Source organism: Schistocerca cancellata, chromosome 4 (genome assembly GCF_023864275.1).
Source record: "Schistocerca cancellata isolate TAMUIC-IGC-003103 chromosome 4, iqSchCanc2.1, whole genome shotgun sequence".
Classification (NCBI taxonomy): domain Eukaryota; kingdom Metazoa; phylum Arthropoda; class Insecta; order Orthoptera; family Acrididae; genus Schistocerca; species Schistocerca cancellata.
In genome coordinates, this window is record NC_064629.1 from 673,810,078 (window position 1) to 673,835,547 (window position 25,470).

At 38.8% G+C, this 25,470-nt stretch overlaps 1 protein-coding gene across 1 annotated transcript in view; it reads right to left on the minus strand.

Annotated features, from left to right (window-relative positions):
* Positions 1-1,063: 1,063 nt before the first annotated feature.
* LOC126183748 (prostatic acid phosphatase-like) overlaps positions 1,064-25,470 on the minus strand; it is a 70,402-nt gene continuing 45,995 nt past the window's right edge. The window contains exons 7-8 of the mRNA XM_049925964.1: positions 16,264-16,447; positions 1,064-1,233 (exon numbers count right to left, since the gene is read on the minus strand). Coding sequence (XP_049781921.1) covers positions 1,112-1,233; positions 16,264-16,447 — 306 coding nt within the window. The 3' untranslated portion in view covers positions 1,064-1,111. The remainder of the gene's footprint in view (positions 1,234-16,263; positions 16,448-25,470) is intronic.

Sequence of the window (25,470 nt, forward strand, 5' to 3'; positions counted from 1 at the left end):
TTTCATGAATTATTTTTCTTAGCTGAAGTGGCTATGTACCTAATTTATTGATTTTATAATTACTTGGGCTTTTTATTCAGGTGTCAAAGTTAATTTAAAAACCATTGTACAAATAATGCAAATATATTTATATCAGTTTTACCTGATATATAGCACGCATTTGATACACAAACCTGGCATGATCTGTTACTTTGGAACACACAATTTGGGAAACATATTAATGATTTAGAATTGAAATTTATTTACGGGGGAATTAGGCACAGAGAAAGATGCTGACTTGAAGTGAGTTATTCAGTCTCTCATCATTCTCGATTAAAATAAGATTCTGAACATAACAGATGCAAACAACAGCAACATAAAGGAATGTGACCAATGGATTGTGTGCCTAGTACTGAGTCTATTCATTTAAAGCAAACTTCATTTTGCTGCAACAATCAGCCATGTTTTTAACACGCAACATGAAAAATAAAAAAAAAAATTGAAAATATGTCTAGATGCGAATGCAGATACAGTCAGCAGTCCTGGTATTCACTGATTAATTGAAATAGTAGGATAGCCTGTCATTAGTGGAACCAAAAGAAACTGGTGTAATTCATTTATAAAATGAAGTAGTGTGTGGTAATTCATTTCCTGCATTAGAAGGGGAACAATGCTGCAACAATCCATGCCGAGTTGGTCGACGTTTACAGCAACAGTGCACCATCATAAGATGCAGTAGTTAGGTAGCAGAGACACACTAAATGACTAAGAGGGAAATGGTAGACCACCTCTCTTGGACTTGTACGAGAAATGGAGGCCAAAGTGCTTGAAGACTGGCTTCTTTACTTTGTTGCAGCAAATCCTTTAGTCATAACTGTTAATACATGTCACTTGTTAGACATACCACGAATTGTGAGATCATAAAATAGAGGTAGACACCCCTAATTGCACAACACTTCAAACAAATTTAAAATACAGTAGACGAAGCCAATAAGATCTTTCTTGTTTTAAGTAACAATACAATAAAATTTAAATACACATCAAAACAAGGTAATATATAAAATTATTTTAACATCACAGCAAACTCAGTCTTTTTTCTTTATTTTTTATTGTAAAATTGCACGACATTGCTTCAGCTTTCAGTCTGCACTCTGTGGTAGTAGTATGAATCTGCATTTTGTTTTCGGCAGCAGTTTGTGCCCAAAAGAACTGATATTACCAACAGAATAGCCAATACTGTTGAAATGCCTAGAGCTGTAAATGAAAGTACATTCTCTCATTAATCTTTCAATACAACACATAAAGGAAAACAATGACTTAATGAATAATATTACTTTAGACATGTTTAAGCTTCAGACACAGCAAAACCCTACATTAAATGACAGACTTTTCCCAAAACAACAAACCAAATGCTTTGCAACTGGGAGAAATTCCTCATTTGATACATTATTGCTGTTTGTCATTAATGTTACTTGGAAGAGAATACTCTAACAAACTAAACAGGAGATACATTTTTTAACATGGAGACATTCTGAACTTGTTTCCTCACATGCCATACATTTAAAAACCAAATAACTGCTTATGCCAGGGTAAATGAGTCATAATCTACATTTCTCTTTCTCATTATACTACAGAAGGAAAAAAGTATAAAAGGGGAGGAAACTTGGCAGCTTCAAAGGCTGTTTAGTAACAATACGCAGTCTGAAGTACATCAGATCCTACATAGTTTCATTAGACTATGTCACAGCTTTGCCTTTGCAATTTGCGCATATAATCAACAAAGAGCAACACTGCAGTTATTCTTGTCCACTTTTTCATGACTCCTTGTCTGAATAAAATAAAATAAAAATCACTGAGTCAAGTCCTAAAGGCCTTTCCCTTCACACACACACACACACACACACACACACACACACACACACACACACACACACACACACACACACACACAACTAAATACTCAACAACCCAATCTCCTTTTTATGTTACAATATAGTGAACATTTCCATTTATTATGGCAGTTTACTATTATTCCCTTTTATTACTTTAACCCTAGGATGCATGGTGCCGAAAACACACATGAATGCATATGCAGGGCCTCCAAGGCCCTGCCCTAATTTAAAATTTTCCTCTTTTCATATAATCATTATTTGGAGTTAAATTTATTTCTGTCAAATTTATTGTCATATTGAAAGATTCCTAAGAGTAACAGGTTCTGGTGGGCCTGACTAACATTTTATTAATTTTTCTGAATAGGTTCATGGTGCTTCCTTCCAGTGTAAACAATTCCGTCTAAAGCATATGCAGATGTAGCATAACATAACCAAACTGTGAGCGAATCATTGGGAATCATTCTATTTCTACACTTGTCAAGAAATAGTTCCCATACATAGCGAACAGCCGCAAGTTTGTCATCTGCAGATCGAGCTTCATGGGTATGCCTGTCATGAAATCTAATCATTCTCCTTATATCCTCGAATCTATTTACTGACATGGTGGCTTTATATGTAGGATTTGCCTTTTCATCCAAGAATAATTCTCTAATAGGCACATCCCAACTCTTCTCAACACCAGAAAGCAGTAAAAGACCGAGAAAACCCTCCGTTTCAGCAAGCGAAACGTTTTTCCACGTTTTACCACGTAAAGCAGCCACTCTTCTGCCTTCAATATTTGTGCAGTTGATGATTTCCTCTAGTATTTCCTTGGAGATGAAATAGTCCCAGGCATCCTTAGGTTTACAGGTTTTCAAACCACGGGCTGGACCAGGTGCCTTCTTTACGATATTATGGACAGGCGTACGAAGAGTTACAGGAGGATCTAATTTCCAAATCGCTCCATTCTGACTAATGTATGTGTGGTCTTCTATACCTTATTGTGGTGGTTCTTCATTTTCAGACTCTGATGAAGTAATATTATCGGAAGAACTGTCATCTGCCTCAATATTTGCATCTGCAGGTTCATTGGCTCATTCTTCACTACTTGCATCTTCAAAAATATTTCCTTCCTCGCAAGAATCATCTTCTTCAAACCACTGAGCCAAAACACTTTCAAAATTAGCTGGATTTGCATGTACTGACTCTCTTGATTTGTGTGTCGAAGCCATAGCAAAAGGCGTGTCCCTCAAACAGTAGCTTGGGCAGCACTAAACGAGTCATACTGGTAACAATATGGGCCTTGCAGCAACAAACAAACTACAGTAACAATGAGGCTGACGAGAGAAGCACAGGATAACAATACTATGCAATAATAAAACATTTTATAGCAAAAAGATCAATAATACACCGACATCGCCAATATGTGAAAGCAGTGTGTATTAATTTTTAGTTATACTATTACTACTGCAGCTACTGCTGCTGTTGGCACTCCTGTTGCTGGAAATACCACTACAGTTATTGTCGAATTAATAACTGCTCCCAAACAAATGTTGAAGGCAACATAGGCTAAAGAACATTTATAAATGTGTGAGGGCTTCTGAAGCCCTGCTTATGCATTCACGGTGTATGGGTAAACGTATTGAATTATACAAAAAACTAAAAAAGGTAACTTGTTCAGGTTTGATAGGAGGAATGTCACAGTGATAGTGAAAGAGTACTGAAAAGCAGTTTGAAATCAAACAAAAAATTACAGAATTTTTTTAAAAATGAAGACATACAAGGGCCTCGGAGGCCCTGTATATGCACCCTAGGGTTAAAAAGCTATTCAGACATATGCCAGCGCATAAAATTACAATGGATATTAGTAATGACATAACAGTTCAATATGAATGCTGTCAAATCCCAAAGGAATGACAAATAGACAGCCAGCAGATGTAGTGAGCAATCACACACAGAAAGTATGCAAAACCATTGCAAAATACTTTGTTCTGTCTGACATCAATGTGGTCCAACATGTCATGGCATTCTTCCATATTTTACCTATTAATCTTTTTTTACAGTTTGGGGTGAAGTATGGTTAAGCAATTCAACAGTTGTGTTACACTACAAATATTTGAGGTATCTATAGTTTCACCTTTGGAGTTTTGTCTGGCACTTAATGGGCATTCACCACTGGCTGTGGCTGAAATTTCATATTAAATTGTAACTGACACTGCCTTTATACAATTGCAACAGATTAACTCCCTTCCCATGCCAAATTTTGAAACTGAGGCACTTTACTTTAACGCTTAGAGCCTTCGGACATCTCAGTCTCACATCACTTAATTATAGCATCTTACATAGCCTCTCTGCAAATTTGAGGCACAGAAATATCAGTTTTCAAAAGCTGTGATGTTTCAAGCTACCTTCTTCATTTTTTGTGTGTTACTGTCTGTTATGTAAAATAGTGAGAATAGGAGTTTGATAGAACACATGCAACTTACACATAGTTAGGAACTTCATACCATGATACATTAGGTACCCTTGGAGTAAAATTACCCACCAATGCTGCCACGATCAAGATTTTAATCGTAGACCAAGACAAAAGCAAACTAATTACCGTATTTACTCGAATCTAAGCCGCACTTTTTATCCGGTTTTTGTAATCCAAAAAACCATCTGCGGCTTAGAATCGAGTGCAAAGTAAGCGGAAATTCTGAAAAATATTGGTAGGTGCTGCCACAACTAACTTCTGCCACCGAATATATGTAGTGCAGGCATGCTTTGCAGGCACAAAGATAAATTCTGGTGCCAAAACCTCTGCGTCAGTACATAAATTTAAAAAAAAGGGTGGAAGACGAGCTTTTTCTCCACCCCGAGTTTCGACCACTGCATTTTCATACATTATCCAATGAAATAAATACACACTCCATATTGTTCATCTTCGAATGCAGCAGCATTTCAAAGTACTATGAAAATCCGACTGGCAAGACTGTTTGGGATGTTTGTCAATATGGCAAACTCTACGTTCTGATTTTTTTCCTACCTACCTATGAGAAGAGATGGTTGCTGATAGGAACTTTCATGAATTGTGAATCACATGCAGTATTCTCTTCACCATACAAATAATACGAATATCAACATTTTGCCATGTATTCTTTCGTGTTTGCTGCTATCTCATTTAAATCCTGTCTGCCTAATAAACTACGAAACTAGAGTGAGACAACAGCAAACGCGGAAGAATAAACGTATCATGTCATGTTTATATCCGCATTATTATTATGCCTAATAGTGACACAGTCAGAAATGAAGCACGTCAATTGACTAGATTTTTAAATCTAAGATGACTCTAATTTCTGTACAGAATGTAATGTACTAAAGAGGCGTCTGCAAAGATTTTCAAACGGAGAAAAATTTTTGCTAACTCTCATTGCGAGCATCTTGTGTTATACGCAGTCTATTATTTGCTCCTTGTTGATCTTTATCAAAGAAAGCAGCAGTGTAAGTAACAACAAATAGCAGTCTCTTGCCATTGTTTTGTTAGTGAGACAATTTCTCTATTTTTTTTTTTTTTATTGTCAGCGGCGGTAGCGCGCACAAGAGCAAGCCATGCCGCGACCGGCGACAGGTCGTAAACACTCATTATCGGAATGCGACAAACAATGCATGACACATTAAAATAATGCAGTTTCATTTTAGAGTGACGTAAACACCTATAACAAAGAGAATGGCTCTTATCAGATCAAAGAAAAATAAGCAATCAATTCAAACCAGACGAAACACACGAAAAAGGAAGAGTACCCGTATAAATACGGACGGAGCGCCTGACGCATAGCAGTGGCTACCTGGTAAAGCGTAACTGCCAAGCTTACGACTCGAACCAAACTACTACAGCTGTATCGTCATTCATTTGACCTAAATTGTGTCTCATATTACAATGGACCAACTTTGTTTCAATTTGGAGTTGCGGCCTAATTTTTTTCTCCCCCCTTGAATTTCAAGTCTCAAATTTCAGGTGTGGCTTAGATTCGGGAATTTTTTTTCCCTTGATTTCGAGTCTTATTTTTCAGGTGCGGCTTAGATTTGAGTGCGGCTTAGATTCGAGTAAATACGGTAATCCGGTATTCTAGAACCAACTTTTATCTAAAACTAACGAAGGCTGTAAAGGTTCCCCCTCCACTGTCCTGTAAAGTCCCACACTGTTTTTTAATTAATGTGGGTTCTTGAATACTGGATTCTTTGTTCTGGTATCATATTGGTTTGGCATCAGACTCTCGATCCTGACAGCTGGCAGCTTTACTGCCAAGGTACATGCATCATGGTACTGAAGTTCCTAACCATGTTCCTATGTGACAAATGCCCTATCAAATGCCTATTCTCACTACTCCACATAAATAAGTACCATACACAAAATTATGAAGGTCTCTTGAAGTCAGAACAATTTGTACTATACACTTCAGGTTCATAGAAAAGTTCCTTCAATGTCTAGAGTTCATCATTTACAGTACCTTAGCAGTCTCATGATTCCACAACCTCATTTGATTTAGCCATTGCTTTTCTGATTCAGTCCAGCCACAATAAAATATTATATGATGTCTCAATTCATACAAAACTAATGTGACCCAGCATTTACTAATATTTTGTACCCACTTTTCACATTCTGATGCATGACTGTGCACACTGCACTTACCTACGATTCATTCTCCAGACTCACTCTGACCAACTACTGGGTTCCAAATTGGCAGGCACCAAAACATGCCTATAATTGGACGATGGAGCACACACCTATTGGCTACAGTCCAACAAAGATGAGTAAGGGAAACATTCATTCAATATGTACAAACTGTATCAATCTCAGTACCCCTGTAATGTATGCCATAGTCTCACCATTAGATCATATAGTGTTACCAAATGGCAGGGATGCTCATTGCTATGTTTCACCTGCTGTTCCAAAGAGTTTAAGATTTTTCTGTGGGTTTCTGATAAGGTGGTTTAACATGCCAGTCAAGGGTGACAGGGCATCTGAGTCTTTATCAAACCTGGAGCCCTGTGAACACGGCTGTCATCACCTGGAGACACAGGTGTGTCCACACCATACTAATCATAAAGAAGTAGAAGAAATGACAGTGCTTTATCACCGAAACTGTTTATATCATCGTCCTGGTGTATGTTCAGGGTAACCTGAATGAGAGGGCTCTAGTGGCGCAACAAAAAGTCATCACAATACAACCTCCAAAATGGACTACACTCATGACACACTGAAAGTTAAAAGCCTCACTGGGTCACTGGTGCACTCGATGCCTTGCATCATTTGAAAAGAGGCAAGTGCACTTGATTAGTATAAAAGCATGTGCACTTAGTGATATGAAAAAAAGTGTTTCCTCATCTATAATACTTCTGTGACTGTGCTACACTATGCGGTGTCATCAATGAAAGGATAGACACCCAAGAAAGCTGAGGACTGCACTCTCATCAGTAAATAAAACAAACTTGATTAAAATACATATTGTCAAAAGTGATACTCTAAAGCTTCTACATACTGGTTGCTCATGTTGCTGGAGGATGAATCTGTGTTGATGGGTGATCCAAAATTCCCAATCTGATAAACATCAGTTTGTTTCAAAAGCGTGACTGGAAAAATTTCACCAGTACTGGGTTGTTGACTGAACAAAAGACTATCTGCTACCTACAGTCACTAGTTCTCCCCCCACCAAACTCTCAGCAGAACAACACCATATCGCCTTGGTTTTGTATATGGTGTATTTGATGTCATGAACCTTCCTGCTCCAGTGCAATAAGAAGTGCACTTACTTGTGCAGCCAAACCTGTTAATTATTCAGGAGTTAAGACTCAAAATAAGGGTGGCCTAACAAGAGCCCGATGAAAGCTTGAGGCATTCATGGTGGACTACACCAAGGATCTTGAGATATATAGACAATACTGCTCCATAAATACTGCTGCCTGAATGAAACTGGAGCCTTATGATCACTTTCTACAACTACAGGTGACAAGATTTGTCAGTGTCCCATACTCATCATCTTAAGCATTTCAAAATGTTCAGTTACCCTATGCATCTGTTTCTTTAGTATTTCATGTCCAGTAACCAGGTGAATGACTTATCAATTACCAGACATTATACAGATTCATAGAATTTTAAAATAGTGTCACTACTTTGCGATCTGGATGGTTAAAAATGCATTGTGTGAGGTTAAAATTACACAAGTAGTTTTACCAGAACCTAAAATCAGTATTTTCTGCTCATTCAGCCAGTCTTTTAGTGGTTCGCTTTAATTCTTTTTATGGACACCAGGCTGCATGAAGTGTAGAACACTGTAAAATTATCCTTGAAATTTGAACATTTAACAGGACTCTACTGTGGATGAACTACTGTTGATAGTTATTGCAAATCATCATCTTACACTATTACAATGCTACGTGGGTCTTAGCCTCTTCATCAAGTGCAGTTCTTTCTTCCCCTCTAAGGGCTGACTGTATAAACATCACTGAATGAAGGTCAATTTTGACCTCAGTTCAGAAACTGAACTCTGTTCAGGACTCTGCTCTATTGTATGACACTAAAACTAAACTTCGATCCACAGGTTCAGTGTTGATCTAAATTAGCATGAAACATGTTTTGACAACATCACTAAAAATCAGATACTGACACAATTATTGCATTTCAACCTCAGGTATTAATTGTACAACTTTTGTACACAGTATTTATGATTGAAGGTGTATTGTTATAAAGATGGAGGTAAGTAAGCTGGATAAGGTGCAATCTTCAAACTTTCCCAAACCAAAAAAGATTTGTTGGTGGAAATCATACTCGACCAATATAAAGACACAAAAGAAGGCAAAAAAGTAGGAAAGTTACAACAATCAACAAAGGAAAGGTGTGGAAAGAAGTTGATGTTGATTTTAATTCACAGAAGACTGTGCCAAATTGTGACTGAAGATTTCTGAAATATTATGACAATGCTAAGAAAAGGACCAAGGAAACATTCACACATGACAGGGTATAATTTTAAGACACACTTTACAATTATTACATTGCATATCTATGTTATTACATGTGCTGTATAAAATGAAGCAAAAACAGTGTGAAAACTTTTCAAGGTTGTAAAACAATCTAGCAGTGATAATTTCATCTGACCTACTGTTATAGAAAATGGGACGAAGCTAATTGCAGGCCTGAAGCCACTAATTTATTCTTATCTCCAAACTCTATAATGATAGTGCAGATTTTCAGGTCAAAGTTATAAGCTGTGGTTTGTACACATCTTAATATCCTCAGATGAATTTTTTGCTTACAAGATAGTGTAGAATATTATTCACTTCATCCACTTCTTATTCTACTACAATGATGGCTGTAGTTCATTCTGAACACCAGTAAACGAGTTGACAACTTAACTTCAAATGAAAATGTTCTCCTTGTTGTTGACAATGAAAATGATAAGAACAATAGTGTAAGTTAGCTGTTACAGCAATATGTCACATATTTTGAAATAAAAATAATCTCTAATTACAAGCAGGCATGCAATGTGAAAACCAGGATTCTGTTATAGAATCTAAAGTGCTGCAATTGCATCCCAAAAATGAAAAGAACAGAAGATGTTCTCAATGTCTAATACTCATTTTATGAAAGAAAGTTGGTAGTGGAATTTTTTCACAAGCTTTTCTCCTAACAAACATTATCATCCATTTCAGGCTCTACATACAATGCACTGACAGCTACATTATCTTGTGCAAGTCAAATGTTGCAGCTACAGCAACTGCTGAACAATGTAGTTTTACTCTGAGTCCTAAACTTAAACAACTCAGCATTTTTCAAATTAACAAACATTACCAGAGGTGAAAGAAGAGGCAAGTGGAAAGAAATTCTACTGATATGAGATCAAATCTGAGATTCTCTAGACTATATTCCAGGGTGCAAGCACTAAGCCATCATCTGATAAATACAAATTGACTTACATATGCACACTACTAATACTATTATTTGTCAACGTGTGTGTGTGTGTGTGTGTGTGTGTGTGTGCAGTTGGCATAGCAGTTTAAGCACTTGTTTTGTAATTAAAAATTTATGACAAATTGTGTAGTTACTGCTATTCAAGCCAACAGAACAGTTTTATAAAGAGTGTGCAATCATTATTGAACTCCATGAACTTAACTTTTCCCTTTCTTCCAATCCCGCCAAGTGTCTACAAAATGCCTTAAACTGGTCACATTAATTATGAGTCACCTCTAAGAATTGTTATGAGATCTGTCATTAGCTTTACTCATTACTTACATAGCCAATAATTTCTTAACCTAGCCTTAGAGCTAAAAAATATTTTGAGCTTCAACAGTGTGAGAGTGGTGTTTATTTACTTAACATTTTTTGTGTAGATAGCCTCTTTAAACCTGTTTATTATTTAATTCTTTTTAACTCATATTTGAATAAAACAAAAACAGTGTCATGTAATGTCACTGACTTGTGAACTGATGACTGCAGTTGAACATTATTTGATCTGTGAAATTTCAGCAATCAACAATAATCCTACTTCAAAGGCAATATAATCTGGGATTAATGTTTATGCAATGCAGATTTCTGAGATCACCTTGATCTAAGGTCAATTGCTTTTATATAAAATGGCTGAAAGAGCTTTTATACCTTCATCCACATCTATCCGCCACTTTTATGGCCTTCCTCTCTACTTTCTTAGAGTTGGCCTCCATTCACAAACTTTTCCTCTCAAAGTTCCAGCATCCATCTTAAGAACATGTCTGAATATTGTCCTACATTTTATTAATCTTACAATGTGATCTCAATATATAAGGCAGTCCATCTCAATATTTGTTTCAGATGTCCATTTGTCATTATTACCCTGAATTAGCTCTTAGATCTTGTGCACCACTGTGCATTCAAATATTCTGGGCTGATACTCACAAGTACTCATTAATGTCCATGATTCACAACTGTAAGTCAAGACTGGCATGGTCATGACTTTGTATATTTGCAGCTTAACCTGCCTGTTTAAAAACCTGGATCTTGGAGGCCCTTACCTTCTCAAACATGTGGAAGCATTTAAGATGCACAGTCCTATATCAAGTTCTGTACATGTTAAAAATGGAAGCCTGCTGCTACCAGTTTATTCAGATTTGTATTTGTATCATGTACTTGTTATTCATTTCAATGATACCAAGGCCCCCAAGGTTCTGTGGGTTCTTTCAGCTCACTCTCTAATAGCACCTTATTCCATTAATAACTGCTACAGCATTGGTATAAGCATGGCTATTGCAATGCCTGACTTAAAATGCTGCACTGGGTAGGGGGTGAGGGGGAGCAGGAGGATGGGTGGGGAGGGGGAAAAAAACAACCTTTCTCATGAATAAACCAAGACTACAAGACAACAACAACCCTGTAGCAGTAGTAACATTCCCCAAAGAAAGACTGAATAAGAATCAGTAGACATCTTTGTAAGCACCATTTGGTAAAGTGGCTAAGGAAGTTACATCATCAAGTGGTGTCAAAAGTCTTTTACAGTTAAAAACACACCAATTAAGTAATTTCCATTCTGGAAAGATAACTGTGTGACTGTCTCCAGTAGATCTAGGTTATCAAGACTAGACTGATACGATATGTATATGGAAGTGACTCTGGAGGTTTTGGAATCTGACAACCTTCATTAGATGGCAGTTTCAAAAGTATCTCTTGTACAGATGTTGATAGCAACTTTCTAGAAATGGTTTGAACTGGTACTATCCTCATCAGGATTCAAGTTTGTATGAAGCAAGAAAGACCACAGACATCAAACAAATTAAGAAATATACTGATATGATAAAAACAGATCAGTATAGCCCATATGAAAGTAAAGTTGCTTGTGGAACTAAAATGGGAAACCACAAAAGAAAGGCAACACACTTCTAGTGAAAACTGTTCAGTAGAAACCTGTCCAGTAAATTTTGAGACCTGTATTTGAGGAAGACTGTGCAACCATTTTACTGTCACCAGTGTAGTGATCAGAGAATAAGATAAGAGAGGATAAGGTGCATACAGAGGCTCTAATTCACAGTTGTCTCCATCAAATACAGAGTTCTCTGCTAATATAAGATCTGTGTTTTCAGCATGTAATGGGACACCCGTTTCTAACAACTTTTTTTTTCATATAGAAGTAGCTGATAGCAGGATTAATCCCAAACCTGGTATAGGTGAACATTCTCGGCTGTTTCATTGAAAGAATTTCATTTGATTTTGTATACAATGTATTATGTTTCAGGCTAAAATGTACATAAAGAAATTAATTTGTCAGTACTCTGTATGTATAGTTAAAATTACTCCTCTTTTAAAAATATTTGGAATTACTAAATTTCTGGTATACTTAAAATTCATACTATTAATTGCACAATCTAACACTAATTATTAAATTTATTTCTGGATTCACTTACAAAATGATATATTTTAGCGAAGAGTCTTCTTTTGTCAAAAAAGTTTGTTGGAATATTGAGAGTACCACAGAATATGAGTGGTAGCCATGCCTCTGATGGTATCAGATGTGTTTTTGTTTGTGTCATTAATAATGTAATTTGTGGTGTGATAGAAGTGGAAATTGTTAAGATGGCATGAAAAATGTGACAAAGAATAAAATTCAAGAATAATACAGGCAAAGCTTCGTCAGTTATTTAGTCATCAGGGACCCACAACGTTAAATCAAAATTTCAGCCGCAAGAATGTACCCCTAGACGCAAGACTTGGAGCCAACAACAAGAAGAGGAAATGCAGATAAGTAAAAAGTTTTTCTTTTGTATATCTTATGCCTCTTGAAGCTTTTGAAAATAATGAAGAGACTAAGAGAAATTTAATGGTGATGTGCTGGAGGGTAAGATTACAGCAATTAGCAACTGGAGAGACATACAAGGGAACTTGGCCTGGTAGTCAATGTCAAAAAGACCAAATATCTGGCAATGACCAACCAACAAAACCTATCAAATCTGTCATTTTTCCCTTGGTCACTATGCGAATGGGATTGGGGCAGAGAATCACTAATCTGGTGCAAAGTACCTTCCAATATGAATTTTTCAGCAGCTTGCGTATGTGTGTAAGTGTGTGTTTTAAGGTTATGTAATTGCAAGTATAAAGCACACATCTGTACAACTGCAGCACCCTAGCACAAATTTGTTGGCACCTTTAAGCTGTCACCTGGATGAAACCCAAAGGGTCTTTCCTATTCAAGAAAGTTCAGATCTGCAGCATTAGTCATGAATTCAATCAGAGACCCATAATAATGGAATCTATTTTAGCAGGAAGGTTTGTTTCTGTCCTTTTCTTTTCTTTCGGGTATGAGCCAGATCTTTGAGGAAAGTGTCTTAAGACTTGCTGTTTTTATGACATGTGTGACAAGCTCTAATTCACAGTTGTCTCCATCAGATACAGAGTTCTCTGCTAATATTTACAAGACTTGTGTTTTCAGCAATTAACAACTGGAGAGAGGTATAACAGAACTTGGCCTGGTAGTCAATGTCAAAAAGGACAGTGACCAATCAACAAAAGCTACCAAATCTCAGGATAGCCGACAAAGGGTTAGAGACTTGAAGTACCTTGGATCAACTATCACAGAGACAAATGATGACAGCAGTGAGGTGAAAGGTACAGTAGCGGCAGGCAACAGATGCTACTTTGCCACACCACCCATGCTTAGCAACTCGCTTCTGTCACAAAATCTAAAATCCTCATTTACAAAACAATTAAAAGACCGGTTGTTATGTATGGTGCTGAGATGTAGTCCATGACTGCAAATGAGGAAAGGATCTTAAGCATTTGGGAGAGAAAGGTTATGCATAAAATATAAAGCCCAATATACGGCCAAGAAGGTTGGCACACCCATATGAATGCAGAACTAGAACAATTTTTTGGAGAACCTGACATTGTCATTAGCATTAAAATAAGAAGACTGTAGTGGGAAGATCACGTGTTCAGAATTGAGGAAGACAGAACATGTAAGAAGATTTTTGATGTCAAGGCTGGAGGCAGACAACAGAAGGGACATCCCAGAAAGAGATGGGTGGATGAAACTGGAGCAGACATGAAAAATCTGGGTGTCAGAGGATGGAGACACAAAGCCATGGACCGGCTAGAATGGCAGGATATTGTGATGCAGACCAAGGCCCTTCAAGGGCTGTAGAGCCATGGAGTGAGTAAGTAAGCAGGCAAGCAAGCAGTTTCCAGAAATTGTTTTTTTTTACAAATACTCTTATTTTATCACAGAATGTGGTATGGGCTGATATTTCCTTTTGTTTCACTGGTGGTGATCTCCGGGTTCCTCATTGGCAAATATGGGATTTGCTTTGCTGGTTTACATAGTAACTGAAGCAGTATCATCATATGTCTATGAAGCACTATCTAACTTTGCGATGGTTTTCTTGAGAGCAGAGGTAAATGTAGTAGCAAACACTGGGAGCTGACTGACTTTAATTGCTTTTCTTAATTGGCATAAGATATTCATTTGGTGACTAACAGTTCTTTAATTTTCTTTCTCCTCGGTAAACACACAATAGACCTTGTACCACACTGTATGGTTGCAGAAGTAACTGAAGCAAAATGAATGGAGGTGGATAATGTTCTCAGCTCGTATGCAGCTGATCCACATTTTCCACAGGTTGCTTTGCCTCCACATGCAGTTGTTGTGTGCTCTAACTTTTGACAATTGTGGTGAGGCACATTGCTAATCCTTCCTACTCATCCTTCAGTTTTGATGCTTGAATGTGCGTAAGATCTAGTCTGTCGTAAAATCCCTGTGAGGTTTGAGGCCATCACATCAGCGTACTACACTGGACTATTACCCTAGAATGTTTTCTATAAGGAGCACAGTAGTCTGTTGATATGAGTGTCTCAACAAATTCCATGCCTTTCTCTATCCTGTAGTTTCACTTTGTATCAAGTTTTGATTATTCTCTCTTTGCATAGGATAAATGTCTTCAGCTATTGTGTTTTGTTTTTTACCATATCTATTGATGGCATTCAATTCTGTCAGCTTAAGACCCATATTCTTTCTCACTAATCAATTGGAAACAAAATGAATTATGGATAAAGTAAAACAATCTTACATGAAAACCAAACAGTGTTTCATTTGAATATTTACAGATGCATCAAAGTCTAAACATTCTTATGATTTTCATCTTTTAATAGATACACTTAGCAACTCATGCTCTCTCTGCCAGCCCAAAAATAAGGCACTAATATTTATGAAAATGCCAAAAAATAAAGATATAACACAAAACATCTTTCATAAAAGAGAAATATGAATTTTGTATCAATTTCCATTACAACCATTCAATCCAAAAAATAAATGAAATGCTAACCCTACATTTATACACACACGTGATAGGCAAAATAAAACTAGCCCAGAAATATTTACAATACAACTCAACCAATGTTTTCTGGTGTTCAAACTCCTTTCAGTTAGGTATGGTTTTTATTCACAGTTGAGTCCATTTCGCACCATTCTGCCACAAAGTTTTGCATTGCAGACTTTTCTGGAGGTTCTACCAAAACACCTGCAGTCTTAAACTTCTCCAGAAATAGTTCTGCTCATATTTTATATGAACTGTGCTATGCATAACACCTGACAATGAAGATATATGGTTTTATTGTGGGCACCATTTTATGTTAAATTCAACAGGCCACTAAACATGTCTGCTCCTCTCACTCACTTAAACGTAATGACGCAAGGTACTCAGGACAGAGTATGCAGGAGATGCATAGACATGTGACAGCACACTTATCAGATTTTCCAGAATTTACTGTGAGGGGCAGTTCTTGTCTTCATTAATAAGGATAAGTTCCGTATCAGTCTTAGAAATATTTTCTGGGCCAGTTTCATTTTGTCCACCATGATGTGCAATTGACCCTTGTTAATAAACATGAGAACTGACCATCGCATAACATGCTTGAAACCTGATTTCAATGGACCCGTCAGTTCCTGTCAGATGTCTGTGCATCTCCTGCATGCTCTGTCCCAAGCACTTCACCGTGTCATTATGTTTGAATGTAGGAGGGGAGCAGATGTGTTTAGTAACCAGTGGAATGCAACACAAAATTGTGTTCATGATAAAACAGTGTGTGGGTGTCATCAAGTTTTATGTGAAGCACAATATGTGGAAAACATCTCTGGAACTGTTTGTGCAACAGTTTAAAACTCAAACTGCAATACAAAATTCAGTTGCAAAATGGTGTGAAATGGGCTCTGCAGTGAAGAGAAACAGTAACCATCCAAAAAGAGCTTGAACACCAGAAAACATTGTTTAAGTCTTAATGTAAATATTTTCTGGACTAGTTTTATTTTGCCCATCCTGTATTTTAACAATCATGCTCAGCCATTTCAAATGAAAATATTATATACTTGACACTTAATTACAAGCTCTTACAATGGAGGAACTCATTGAAATTACTACTTACTTATTATCGACAAGAGACTGAATTCAAAATGTTCTGCTGTAGAGGACATCAGGCATTCCTCCTTCCAGTCTTCAGGAACAACATTTTTTGTCAAATCAATAAAATTTGCTAATGGACATGCAGCTGTACATCCTGGTATGGTAAGTACAAATGGATTCTCGTCAGTTGTGTTTTTGTAAAAGATCTAGAAACATACATAAGCATGCAGAATTATTTGTCACTGTTTTAGTCACATAAAACAATGATAAGAAAGAAGTTATCCTTCCTTGTATAAGTCCAGTATCTTTTTGCCGCAGCTGGTATAATCTTAAAAAACTCTGCAATGTTATGTTTCCCTGTTTCTCACATTGCTGCCACATAGTGCAATCAAAATTAAGGAAAAGGTAACTAATAAACAAGGTAAGTATAGTCACACCAAACTCAACATTGCAGTCATTTTCAGTCTCATAATTGTTCAAAACTTGTGATATATATATCTAAAAACAAAGATGATGTGACTTACCAAATGAAAGTGCTCGAAGGTCGATAGACACACAAACAAACACAAACATACACACAAAATTCAAGCTTTCGCAACAAACGGTTGCTTCATCAGGAAAGAGGGAAGGAGAGGGAAAGACGAAAGGATGTGGGTTTTAAGGGAGAAGGTAAGGAGTCATTCCAATCCCGGGAGCAGAAAGACTTACCTTAGGGGAAAAAAGGACAGGTATACACTCGCACGCACGCACGCACGCACGCACGCACACACACACATCGTGTGTGTGTGTGTGTGTGTGTGTGTGTGTGTGTGTGTGTGTGTGTGGGCGTGCGCGCGTGTGTGTGTGGGCGTGCGTGTGTGTGTGTGTGTGTGTGTGTGTGTGTGTGGGCGTGTGTGTGTGTGTGTGTGTGTGTGTGTGTGTGTGTGTGTGTGGGCGTGGGCGTGTGTGTGTGTGTGTGTGGGCGTGGGCGTGGGCGTGTGTGTGTGTGTGTGTGTGTGTGTGTGGGCGTGGGCGTGGGCGTGGGCGTGGCGTGTGTGTGGGCGTGCGTGTGGGCGTGTGTGGGCGTGTGTGGGCGTGTGTGGGCGCGTGGGCGTGGGCGCGCGCGAGCGTGCGAGTGTATACCTGTCCTTTTTTGCCCCTAAGGTAAGTCTTTCCACTTCCGGGATTGGAATGACTCCTTACCCTCTCCCTTAAAACCCACATCCTTTCGTCTTTCCCTCTCCTTCCCTCTTTCCTGATGAAGCAACCGTTTGTTGCGAAAGCTTGAATTTTGTGTGTATGTTTGTGTTATTTTGTGTGTATGTTTGTGTGTCTATCGACCTGCCAGCACTTTTGTTTGGTAAGTCACATCATCTTTGTTTTTAGATATATTTTTCCCACGTGGAATGTTTCCCTCTATTTTATATATATATATCTAAAGGGCTCAGATGCATAGTTATTAGTCTCTTCACACAGCAAAGCTACACAGATAATACAATGCTGAAACTGTTTAAGGGCTGTGATACTGTCATGAAATGACTTACCGAACACAAATAAAAGAAAATGTTGCAGTAGAGCATCTAGAGAAAATGTGCAGGTAAAGGCTCTCCTGGGACAAGAACTGTGTGAGAAGATGTAACCAACCAATCCCCCCTCCCTCTTTCTACAGTGATGTCAGTACAGGAGACACTCTACAAGAGGAAAAAAGAAAATCAGTAAAGTTATCATTAGTGATAAGGAAAAATAATGTAAGCATATTAGCCAAAAAATTAATCACCCAGGAGACATCTCAATAACTCCACCTCAATTTGGCAAGAAAGAGTCCACAGCTTCTTCAGCTATTCCATATCTAGCTGAAGCTCTAAAAGACCATTACATCCTTAGAGTCACCAAATTGAGAGGATGTTGACTGTTAAATTTCACCTGCTGTTCCACACATCCCAGATATTTTCTAGGAGGCAGATCAGGCAATGTAGAAGAAAGGGCAACAATTGATCACCAAGGACGTTGACATAAACATCCTGGTTTGTGTTCACAATGGCCTGAAAGAGCAAGCCCTAGTTATGGTACAATAAACATCACCAAAACATCATCACAGAACCACTTCCAGCCTAAAGTACACCCTGCAACCACTGCAGATTCAACACCTCATTTGTCCACTGGTGCACTCAGTGTCCCACATCATTTGAAAGAAGACAAAATTGCAGCTTATCAGACAACACTACAGGCTTCAAGTCAACCACTGTCTTGCTTTAGTGTTATCTGGCCCACTAAAGATGTGCAGCTGTGTGTGTCACTGTCAGCAATGGCCCTTTACAATGTACCTGGCTCCAAATGTCCATTGCTTGGACCCAGTCACTTAAGATTTTTAACAGCACAATTCTTATGCAGTGTTACATAGCTGCGAGTAGTAAAACATTCCTTAAAGACATGTTGGACCATTCATGTTGATACAACAACATATCCAGCAACTTCATTCCTGGTGTGGCCAGGGGCACATTAAGTCACTACAACACATGCGCACACACACACACACACACACACACACACACACACTGCCAAGACATTAGTGATGGTGCATCACATGGCACCTGGTGACAGTTCTATTCTACATCATCTACAGCACTCCATAGCAACCAGTGTGCTCAAGTAAGGGGGAGGGAGTGGGGCTGTTTTGTCAGGTGTACTCATATATGGATTTCATGTGTGGAGGTAAGGAACAGCATTTAAGTTCGAGCAGTGATGGAGCCATATGAACAGCTTCAGAGGGCAAACTTACAGCAAGCTGCATTCCTTTCCCAAATCCAAAACATACTGCTGAAATGAGTGGCTTTAAATCATGCAATAATATCCACTTTCCCACAGGAATATTAAAATACAGGTGCTTTTGTTGAAATACAAGTGCTTTTGTTGCATCGTCAGCCGTGATGACCTAGACTGGTCAAGATGTAATCCAAGGTGTGGGCTAAGTCAAACTTTACATTCCGTTAGGCCTCTCAGGGTCTTTTGACAGATACACTGAGGGTTCTCTCACTTTAGTATGTAACTATGCCTGAGTTAGGTATGACCAATATCAATGTGACATATGGATACAGCTTCTTTTCAAGAAGGTAAAAGTGAGTTTCCCAATTTTTGGAGGAAGCTTCTATCAATCAAAGTTTAGTAGACTGGATGTTGGCCAAGTATTGCTACTTATTCCATCATGTAAATACTACACACAGTGGAAAGAGGGTGTTACTCATAAAATGTTTGTCAATAAATACATAGCAGCCTGTCATATCCTTCTTGGAATTGGCAGTATATCTGCCAAGTAATGGAGAACTTAACAAAATCTACAGCAATGGATTTCAGGTACTTGATGTCACCCCATTCATACGAAAGGCCAGGGATACAAAACAGGGAAGCTAACTATGTGGAGGGTGGCTGAGTTACTGGAAGTAATAAGATCACCCTGTGCTGTTCTGTATGTTTTTGAATGGTTCACCAGGAAATGAATGTTGATGCCTTGGAAAAGCCTTGAGCAACAGAGATGTTTAAGTTTACAATGAATCTTAGTGAAGTAATTAATTCAGAACTGTTTGCAGCATATATTGCAAGGTGGTATACCTTTTTCTGCAGGGAGACTATCCACAGAGCTTGCGTGGAAAGTTCCAGTCACAAGACAGATTCCACTGTGAGATGTTGGGTCCCATAGGCCTATAATGAAAATTGCTGTGGACCCATCTATAGTCAGAGCTAAATCTGTGCTCGGTGAAATTTTACTAGAACTTGTCAATTTGCTCTCCGATAGATGTTTTTGAAGAAACAGTGAGTTTAATTTCTATGTACGGGTTGCCTTGAGATACTTTATGGTGAGGCAACCAGTTCAGTTTGAGGTTGAACAGCAGTCCTTAAAAGTGAAAGTTGTAGACAGCTTCCAGCAGTTGGTTGCCCAGATACATTTTGAGGTGTGGGAGGGCTGATCAAATTCTGTAAAAGTGCATGACCCATGATTTTGAGATCATATTCATGTCTCCAAATAGCATTTGAAGATAATAATCTGCTTAGTGTAAGAATGCAGAACTATATTCCAGACAGGAGTCATCAACATACAAGTTTGCAATACATTTGGTCTTATGATGGTAGCAACAATGTTTATGGCAAATGCAAATAAGGCAGCACTCAAGACTTCAGCCTGTGGAACCACACTAACCTGTAGACAAGTTGATTACCAAGGACTATACCAAATACAACCCAGAATTGCTGATGGTATGAGATATTATTATGCAAAGTGGGAAAATTGCCTCAGACCCTCAACTCATGTAATGTACCTAAGATATGAATTCCACTTGAAGAATCTAGTTGGTTGTGGATCTAGACCTTTAAATTCTGCACTGAAGCAGTGAAAACAAATTTCTCATTCTCAGACATCGACAAAACCTGAAAATAACTAACTGTTCCAAGAGTTTGCATAAGCTTATCATTATTCAGTGATTGGTCTGAAGCTCTCAATATTATTTGTTTTCCTTTCTTTTTTTTACCATCTTTCAAAGTTGTTACAATGAAACTTTTTGTCCATTTGGAGAGAAAAATTTCCTTCTGCTTATCTTGTCAAATATCAAAGCAACAAACAAATTTTTAAAAGTGTGTATGGTGTATTTTTTGCCAAGAAGATGGGTTGTTGTGCAAATTATTTTCATCAATCTTATTCTAGTATGAGATTTTCACTCTGCAGCAGAATGTGCGCTGATGTGAAACTTCCTGGCAGATTAAAATTGTGTGCCATACCAAGACTCGAACTCGGTACCCATGCCTTTCGCAGGCAAGTGCTCTACTGACTGAGCTACCCAAGCATGACTCACAACCTGTCCTCACAGCTTCAATTCTACCAGGAAGTTTCATATCAGTGCACACTCCACTGCAGAGTGAAAATCTCATTCTAGAAACATCTCCCAGGCTGTGGCCAAGCCATGTCTCCACAGTATCCTTTCTTCCAGGAGTGCTAGTTCTGCAAGGTTCGCCGAAGAGCTTCAGTGAAGTTTGGAAGGTAGGAGACAAGGTACTGGCGGTATTGAAGCTGTGAGGATGGGTCATGAGTCATGCTCGGGTAGCTCACTCGGTAGAGCATTTGCCCGTGAAAGGCACAGGTCTCAAGTTCGAGTCTCGGTCTGGCACACAGTTTTAATCTACTAGGAAGTTCCATCTCATTCTGGTGTCTTACAGCATTTGTGTCTACTTGTTCCTGTGGTGGTCAAGCATTATCCTCACCCTGGAGCACTTCTATGTACTTTTAACAACATTGTGCCAAATGAAACATGACTTAAAATAAAAAGTATTACAAAATGAGGACATTTGCTAGAACACTCAACAGCCAGTGTTGTTCTACACAGTACGTTACCAGCATATCATCACAGAAAAACATTTATATACCAATGTAACTTTGCGGCAGGAAATACACTGTGTATTTTTTCCCCTCAATTTCTATGTAGGGAGTCATATGATCTGGATCCAATGAAGGACCTGGCATCAATACTAATAGTAATATACAAGGGCAAGCTGAAAAGTAATGCTTCTGGTTTTTTTTTCTGTGAAAACTCTTAAAACTTTTTAAATAATACATGTGTTATACCATTCTATATCTTCATTCTTCATGTCTACATACTAGTACAGGCAGCCAGACTATCCATAGGATCTCCTGGCAATGACATATCAACTAAATAGCAGAAACAGTTCTTTTCAGAGCTCATTAACAAGAAACATTGGACCAACTATCAGACTCCTTCAACTGAATATCGAAAGCATTAGCAGGGCAAAGTGTGACTACCTGTCAAAATTTTTGCTGGACAACAATATCGATGTCGTCGCCATTCAAGAAACTCGTGTTTCCAGCGAAGAAATATTCCGAAGCCGAGGTCGAATTCCTGGATATTCTGCACTTGGTGTAACTTACCACAAGGTGTATGGAATTGCTACGTATGTCCATAACAACATAAACGAAGCTTCACTGATTTCTGTAAGTGTGGAGGCAGATATACATACAGTTGTCATACAATTGCACGGCATTACTAAATGTTTACAAACCACCCAAAACAACATGGCCCGATTTTGTCCTACACACAGCAGAACATCCTGCAATTTACATAGGAGACTTCAATAGTCACCATGAACTTTGGAAGTACTCTCAGAATGATGAAAATGGGAGCATGCTTGCAGAATGGATCGAAGAGAATAATCTTCATCTTCTTGATGCCAAAGATCAAGGCACTTTCAGGTCAGCTGCTTGGAACAAGGATTCAAATCCTGACTTATGCTTTGTTAGCTGCAATGAAGCTGGCTTTCCCATCAACACCACAAGGAAAGTGATAGATGCCTTTCCTCACAGCCAACACAGACCTGTAATAATACAAATTTGCTGCACTGTTCCTGTCATACGATCAACTCCGCATGCTCGATGGAATTTCCAGAAAGCCGACTGGATGAAGTTTTCAACGGAACTGGATAAGACCATTTGATGGATACCTCCATCACATAATAACTATCAACGCTTCATTGGTGCAGTAACAGCAACAGCTAAAAAGTGTATGCCAAGAGGATACCGAAAAGAATATGTTCCAGGATGGAATGAGGAAAGTGAAACACTGTACCAATACTTCCAGCAAAGTGGTGACCCAGAGATAGCTACGGAACTATTGTCCAGCTTGGACATGTCTCGGAGGCAGAAATGGGCAGAAACAGTCAAAACTATGGACTTTACCCACTCGAGCAGGAAAGCATGGAGTCTTCTGAGAAAACTGGGAGGAAGTGCACCAGCATGCAGAAAAAATTCCGAAGTAACACCAGACCAAATTGCTTCCCACATCATTACTACCTCAAGAGTACCTCCTGACAAGAAACATACAAGACATATCAGACGACAGCTTCGTGACCTAAAAAGAAGGCATCTCCCTCATCTGAGTATACCCATCCCTTCACAGTTTCAGACATTGACTCCGGACTGAAGGACCTCAAACCTCTTAAGGCACCTGGATTCGATGGTATCCATCCAGAATTCCTGATCCATATGGGAGGAAAAGCTAAGAAATGGCTGGCAGAATTCTTCACTGACATCCTGCTGACTGGTCAACTTCCATCTGAGTTTAAAAAGGTGAAGATGATATCTGTTCTGAAACCTAGCAAACCCAGCAACAAGGTAGAAAACTATCACCCCATTTCCCTACTCAGCTGCTGCTACAAGCTTTTTGAAAGGCTAATATATAACAGAATAAGTAGCGCTATCTTAGAGAACGTTCCAGTTGATCAGGCAGGCTTCAGACCATGGCGCAGCTGCTGCGACCAAGTATTGTCTCTCACATCCTTCATAGAGTCAGGATACCAAATTAAGCAGAAAACATCTGTGGCATTTGTTGATCTAACTGCTGCCTTCGACACTGTGTGGAGGGAAGGCCTTATCTACAAATTTCTCCGCATCATACCCTGCAGAACAACGGCTCGACTGATTAACAGCATGCTAAGTGATTGGAAGTTCCAGGTAATCACTGGAAGCAACATAAGTAAGGAGAGGAAGCTGAACAATGGATTGCCTCAAGGAACAGTTCTCTCACCCTTACTGTTCAACCTGTATCTGTCTGATCTACCTGACACTTTGTCCAGAAAATACTGCTATGCCGATGACCTGGCTCTAGCCGTCAAACACCAGGAAATGAAGACAACAGAAGAGATTTTAGCCAATGACCTGTCTGCATTAGACAATTACTTCAAAATCCGGAGACTCCAACCCAGTGTGAGTAAAACAGAAGTGTGTTGCTTCCATCTACATAACCAGTTGGCGAACGTAAAACTGGAAGTAAGTTTCAGAGGCAGAATTCTTCGTCACAATTGGAACCCAAAATATCTTGGTGTCATCCTGGATCGTACACTATGCTTCAAACAACACCTTCTTGACTTAGCTCAAAAGCTGAGGACTCAAAACAACATCCTCCATAAGCTATGCGGAACTACCTGGGGATCTTCAGCAACCACCCTGCAAACTTCAGCTCTGGGCTTGGTATACTCAAGTGCTGAGTATTGTGCACCTGTTTGGATGAATAGTCATCATACAAGGCTTGTTGATACCCAGCTGAATATGACAATGCGCATAATATCTGGCACAATCAGATCTACTCCAGTTTATTGGCTTCCACTGTTAACCGGTATAATGCCTCCTGATCTAAGCAGATGTACTGCCCTTATGAGAGAATTCCACAAGATCTCCAGGAATTCTAACCTACCCGTGCATAGCGACCTGCCACTTTTAAATCACAAGAGACTGAAATCACGTCATCCAACTCTGTGCGATGCTGCTGACATGGCTGCTAAGAATTTCAAACCTCTTGAAGAATGGAAAGGTCGGTGGGAATCAGTGACAGATGTGCACCTGCATAACATCATCTCAGGTGTTAAACTTCCAAGTGGATTCGACTTACCACGCAAGACCTGGTCTACTCTCAACAGAATCCGTACCAGCCATGGGCAATGCAGGGATGCTCTCTTTAAGTGGAAGAAGCTGCCTGATCCAGCTTGTGACTGCGGGGCTCCATACCAGACTGTTCACCACATTGGCGGTGAATGCAGGAGTCGAGCCTATCATGGCGCCAAAGAGGACTTCCTGCTAGCAACTCCAGATGCAGTACGCTGGATTGAAGGACTGGATATTCAGTTGTAAAGACAAACTTAAGTTTCTTGTGTGTCAATATGTACATATGTATATGTAATTTCATGATATGTCTGTATTAGCCATACGCTAAATAATAAAAAAGTAGCTCTCTGTCACTATAAGGCTCCAAATTGTAACATGGCGGTGTGGATCGTAGTTATGTTTGTGTGTGAGGAACAGTGTACGGTAATTGAGTTTCGAATTAGAAGAGCTCTTCCACACATGGAGCAACCTCTCCTTCTGCATGGCGATGCCAGGCCACACACGAGTGCTGCAGTAATCCCACACCTTGGGTTCACTATCATCTTCCATACAGTCCCAACTTGGCCCCATCCAATTTTCATCTGTTTGCAAAACTTAAACATCTTTGAGGACTTCACTTTGATCATGATGAAGCGGTGCAAGGTAAGACTGTGGCTCTGTCAGTAAAATAAAACGTTCTACAGCGACGGTATCAAAAAGCTGATGTCTTGTTAGGAGAAATGTGTTATTGCCAGGGTGACTATGTCAAGAAATAAATATGTAGACATGAGGAATAAAGCTGTAGAATGTTAATAAAGTTTGTCTTATTTAAAAAAC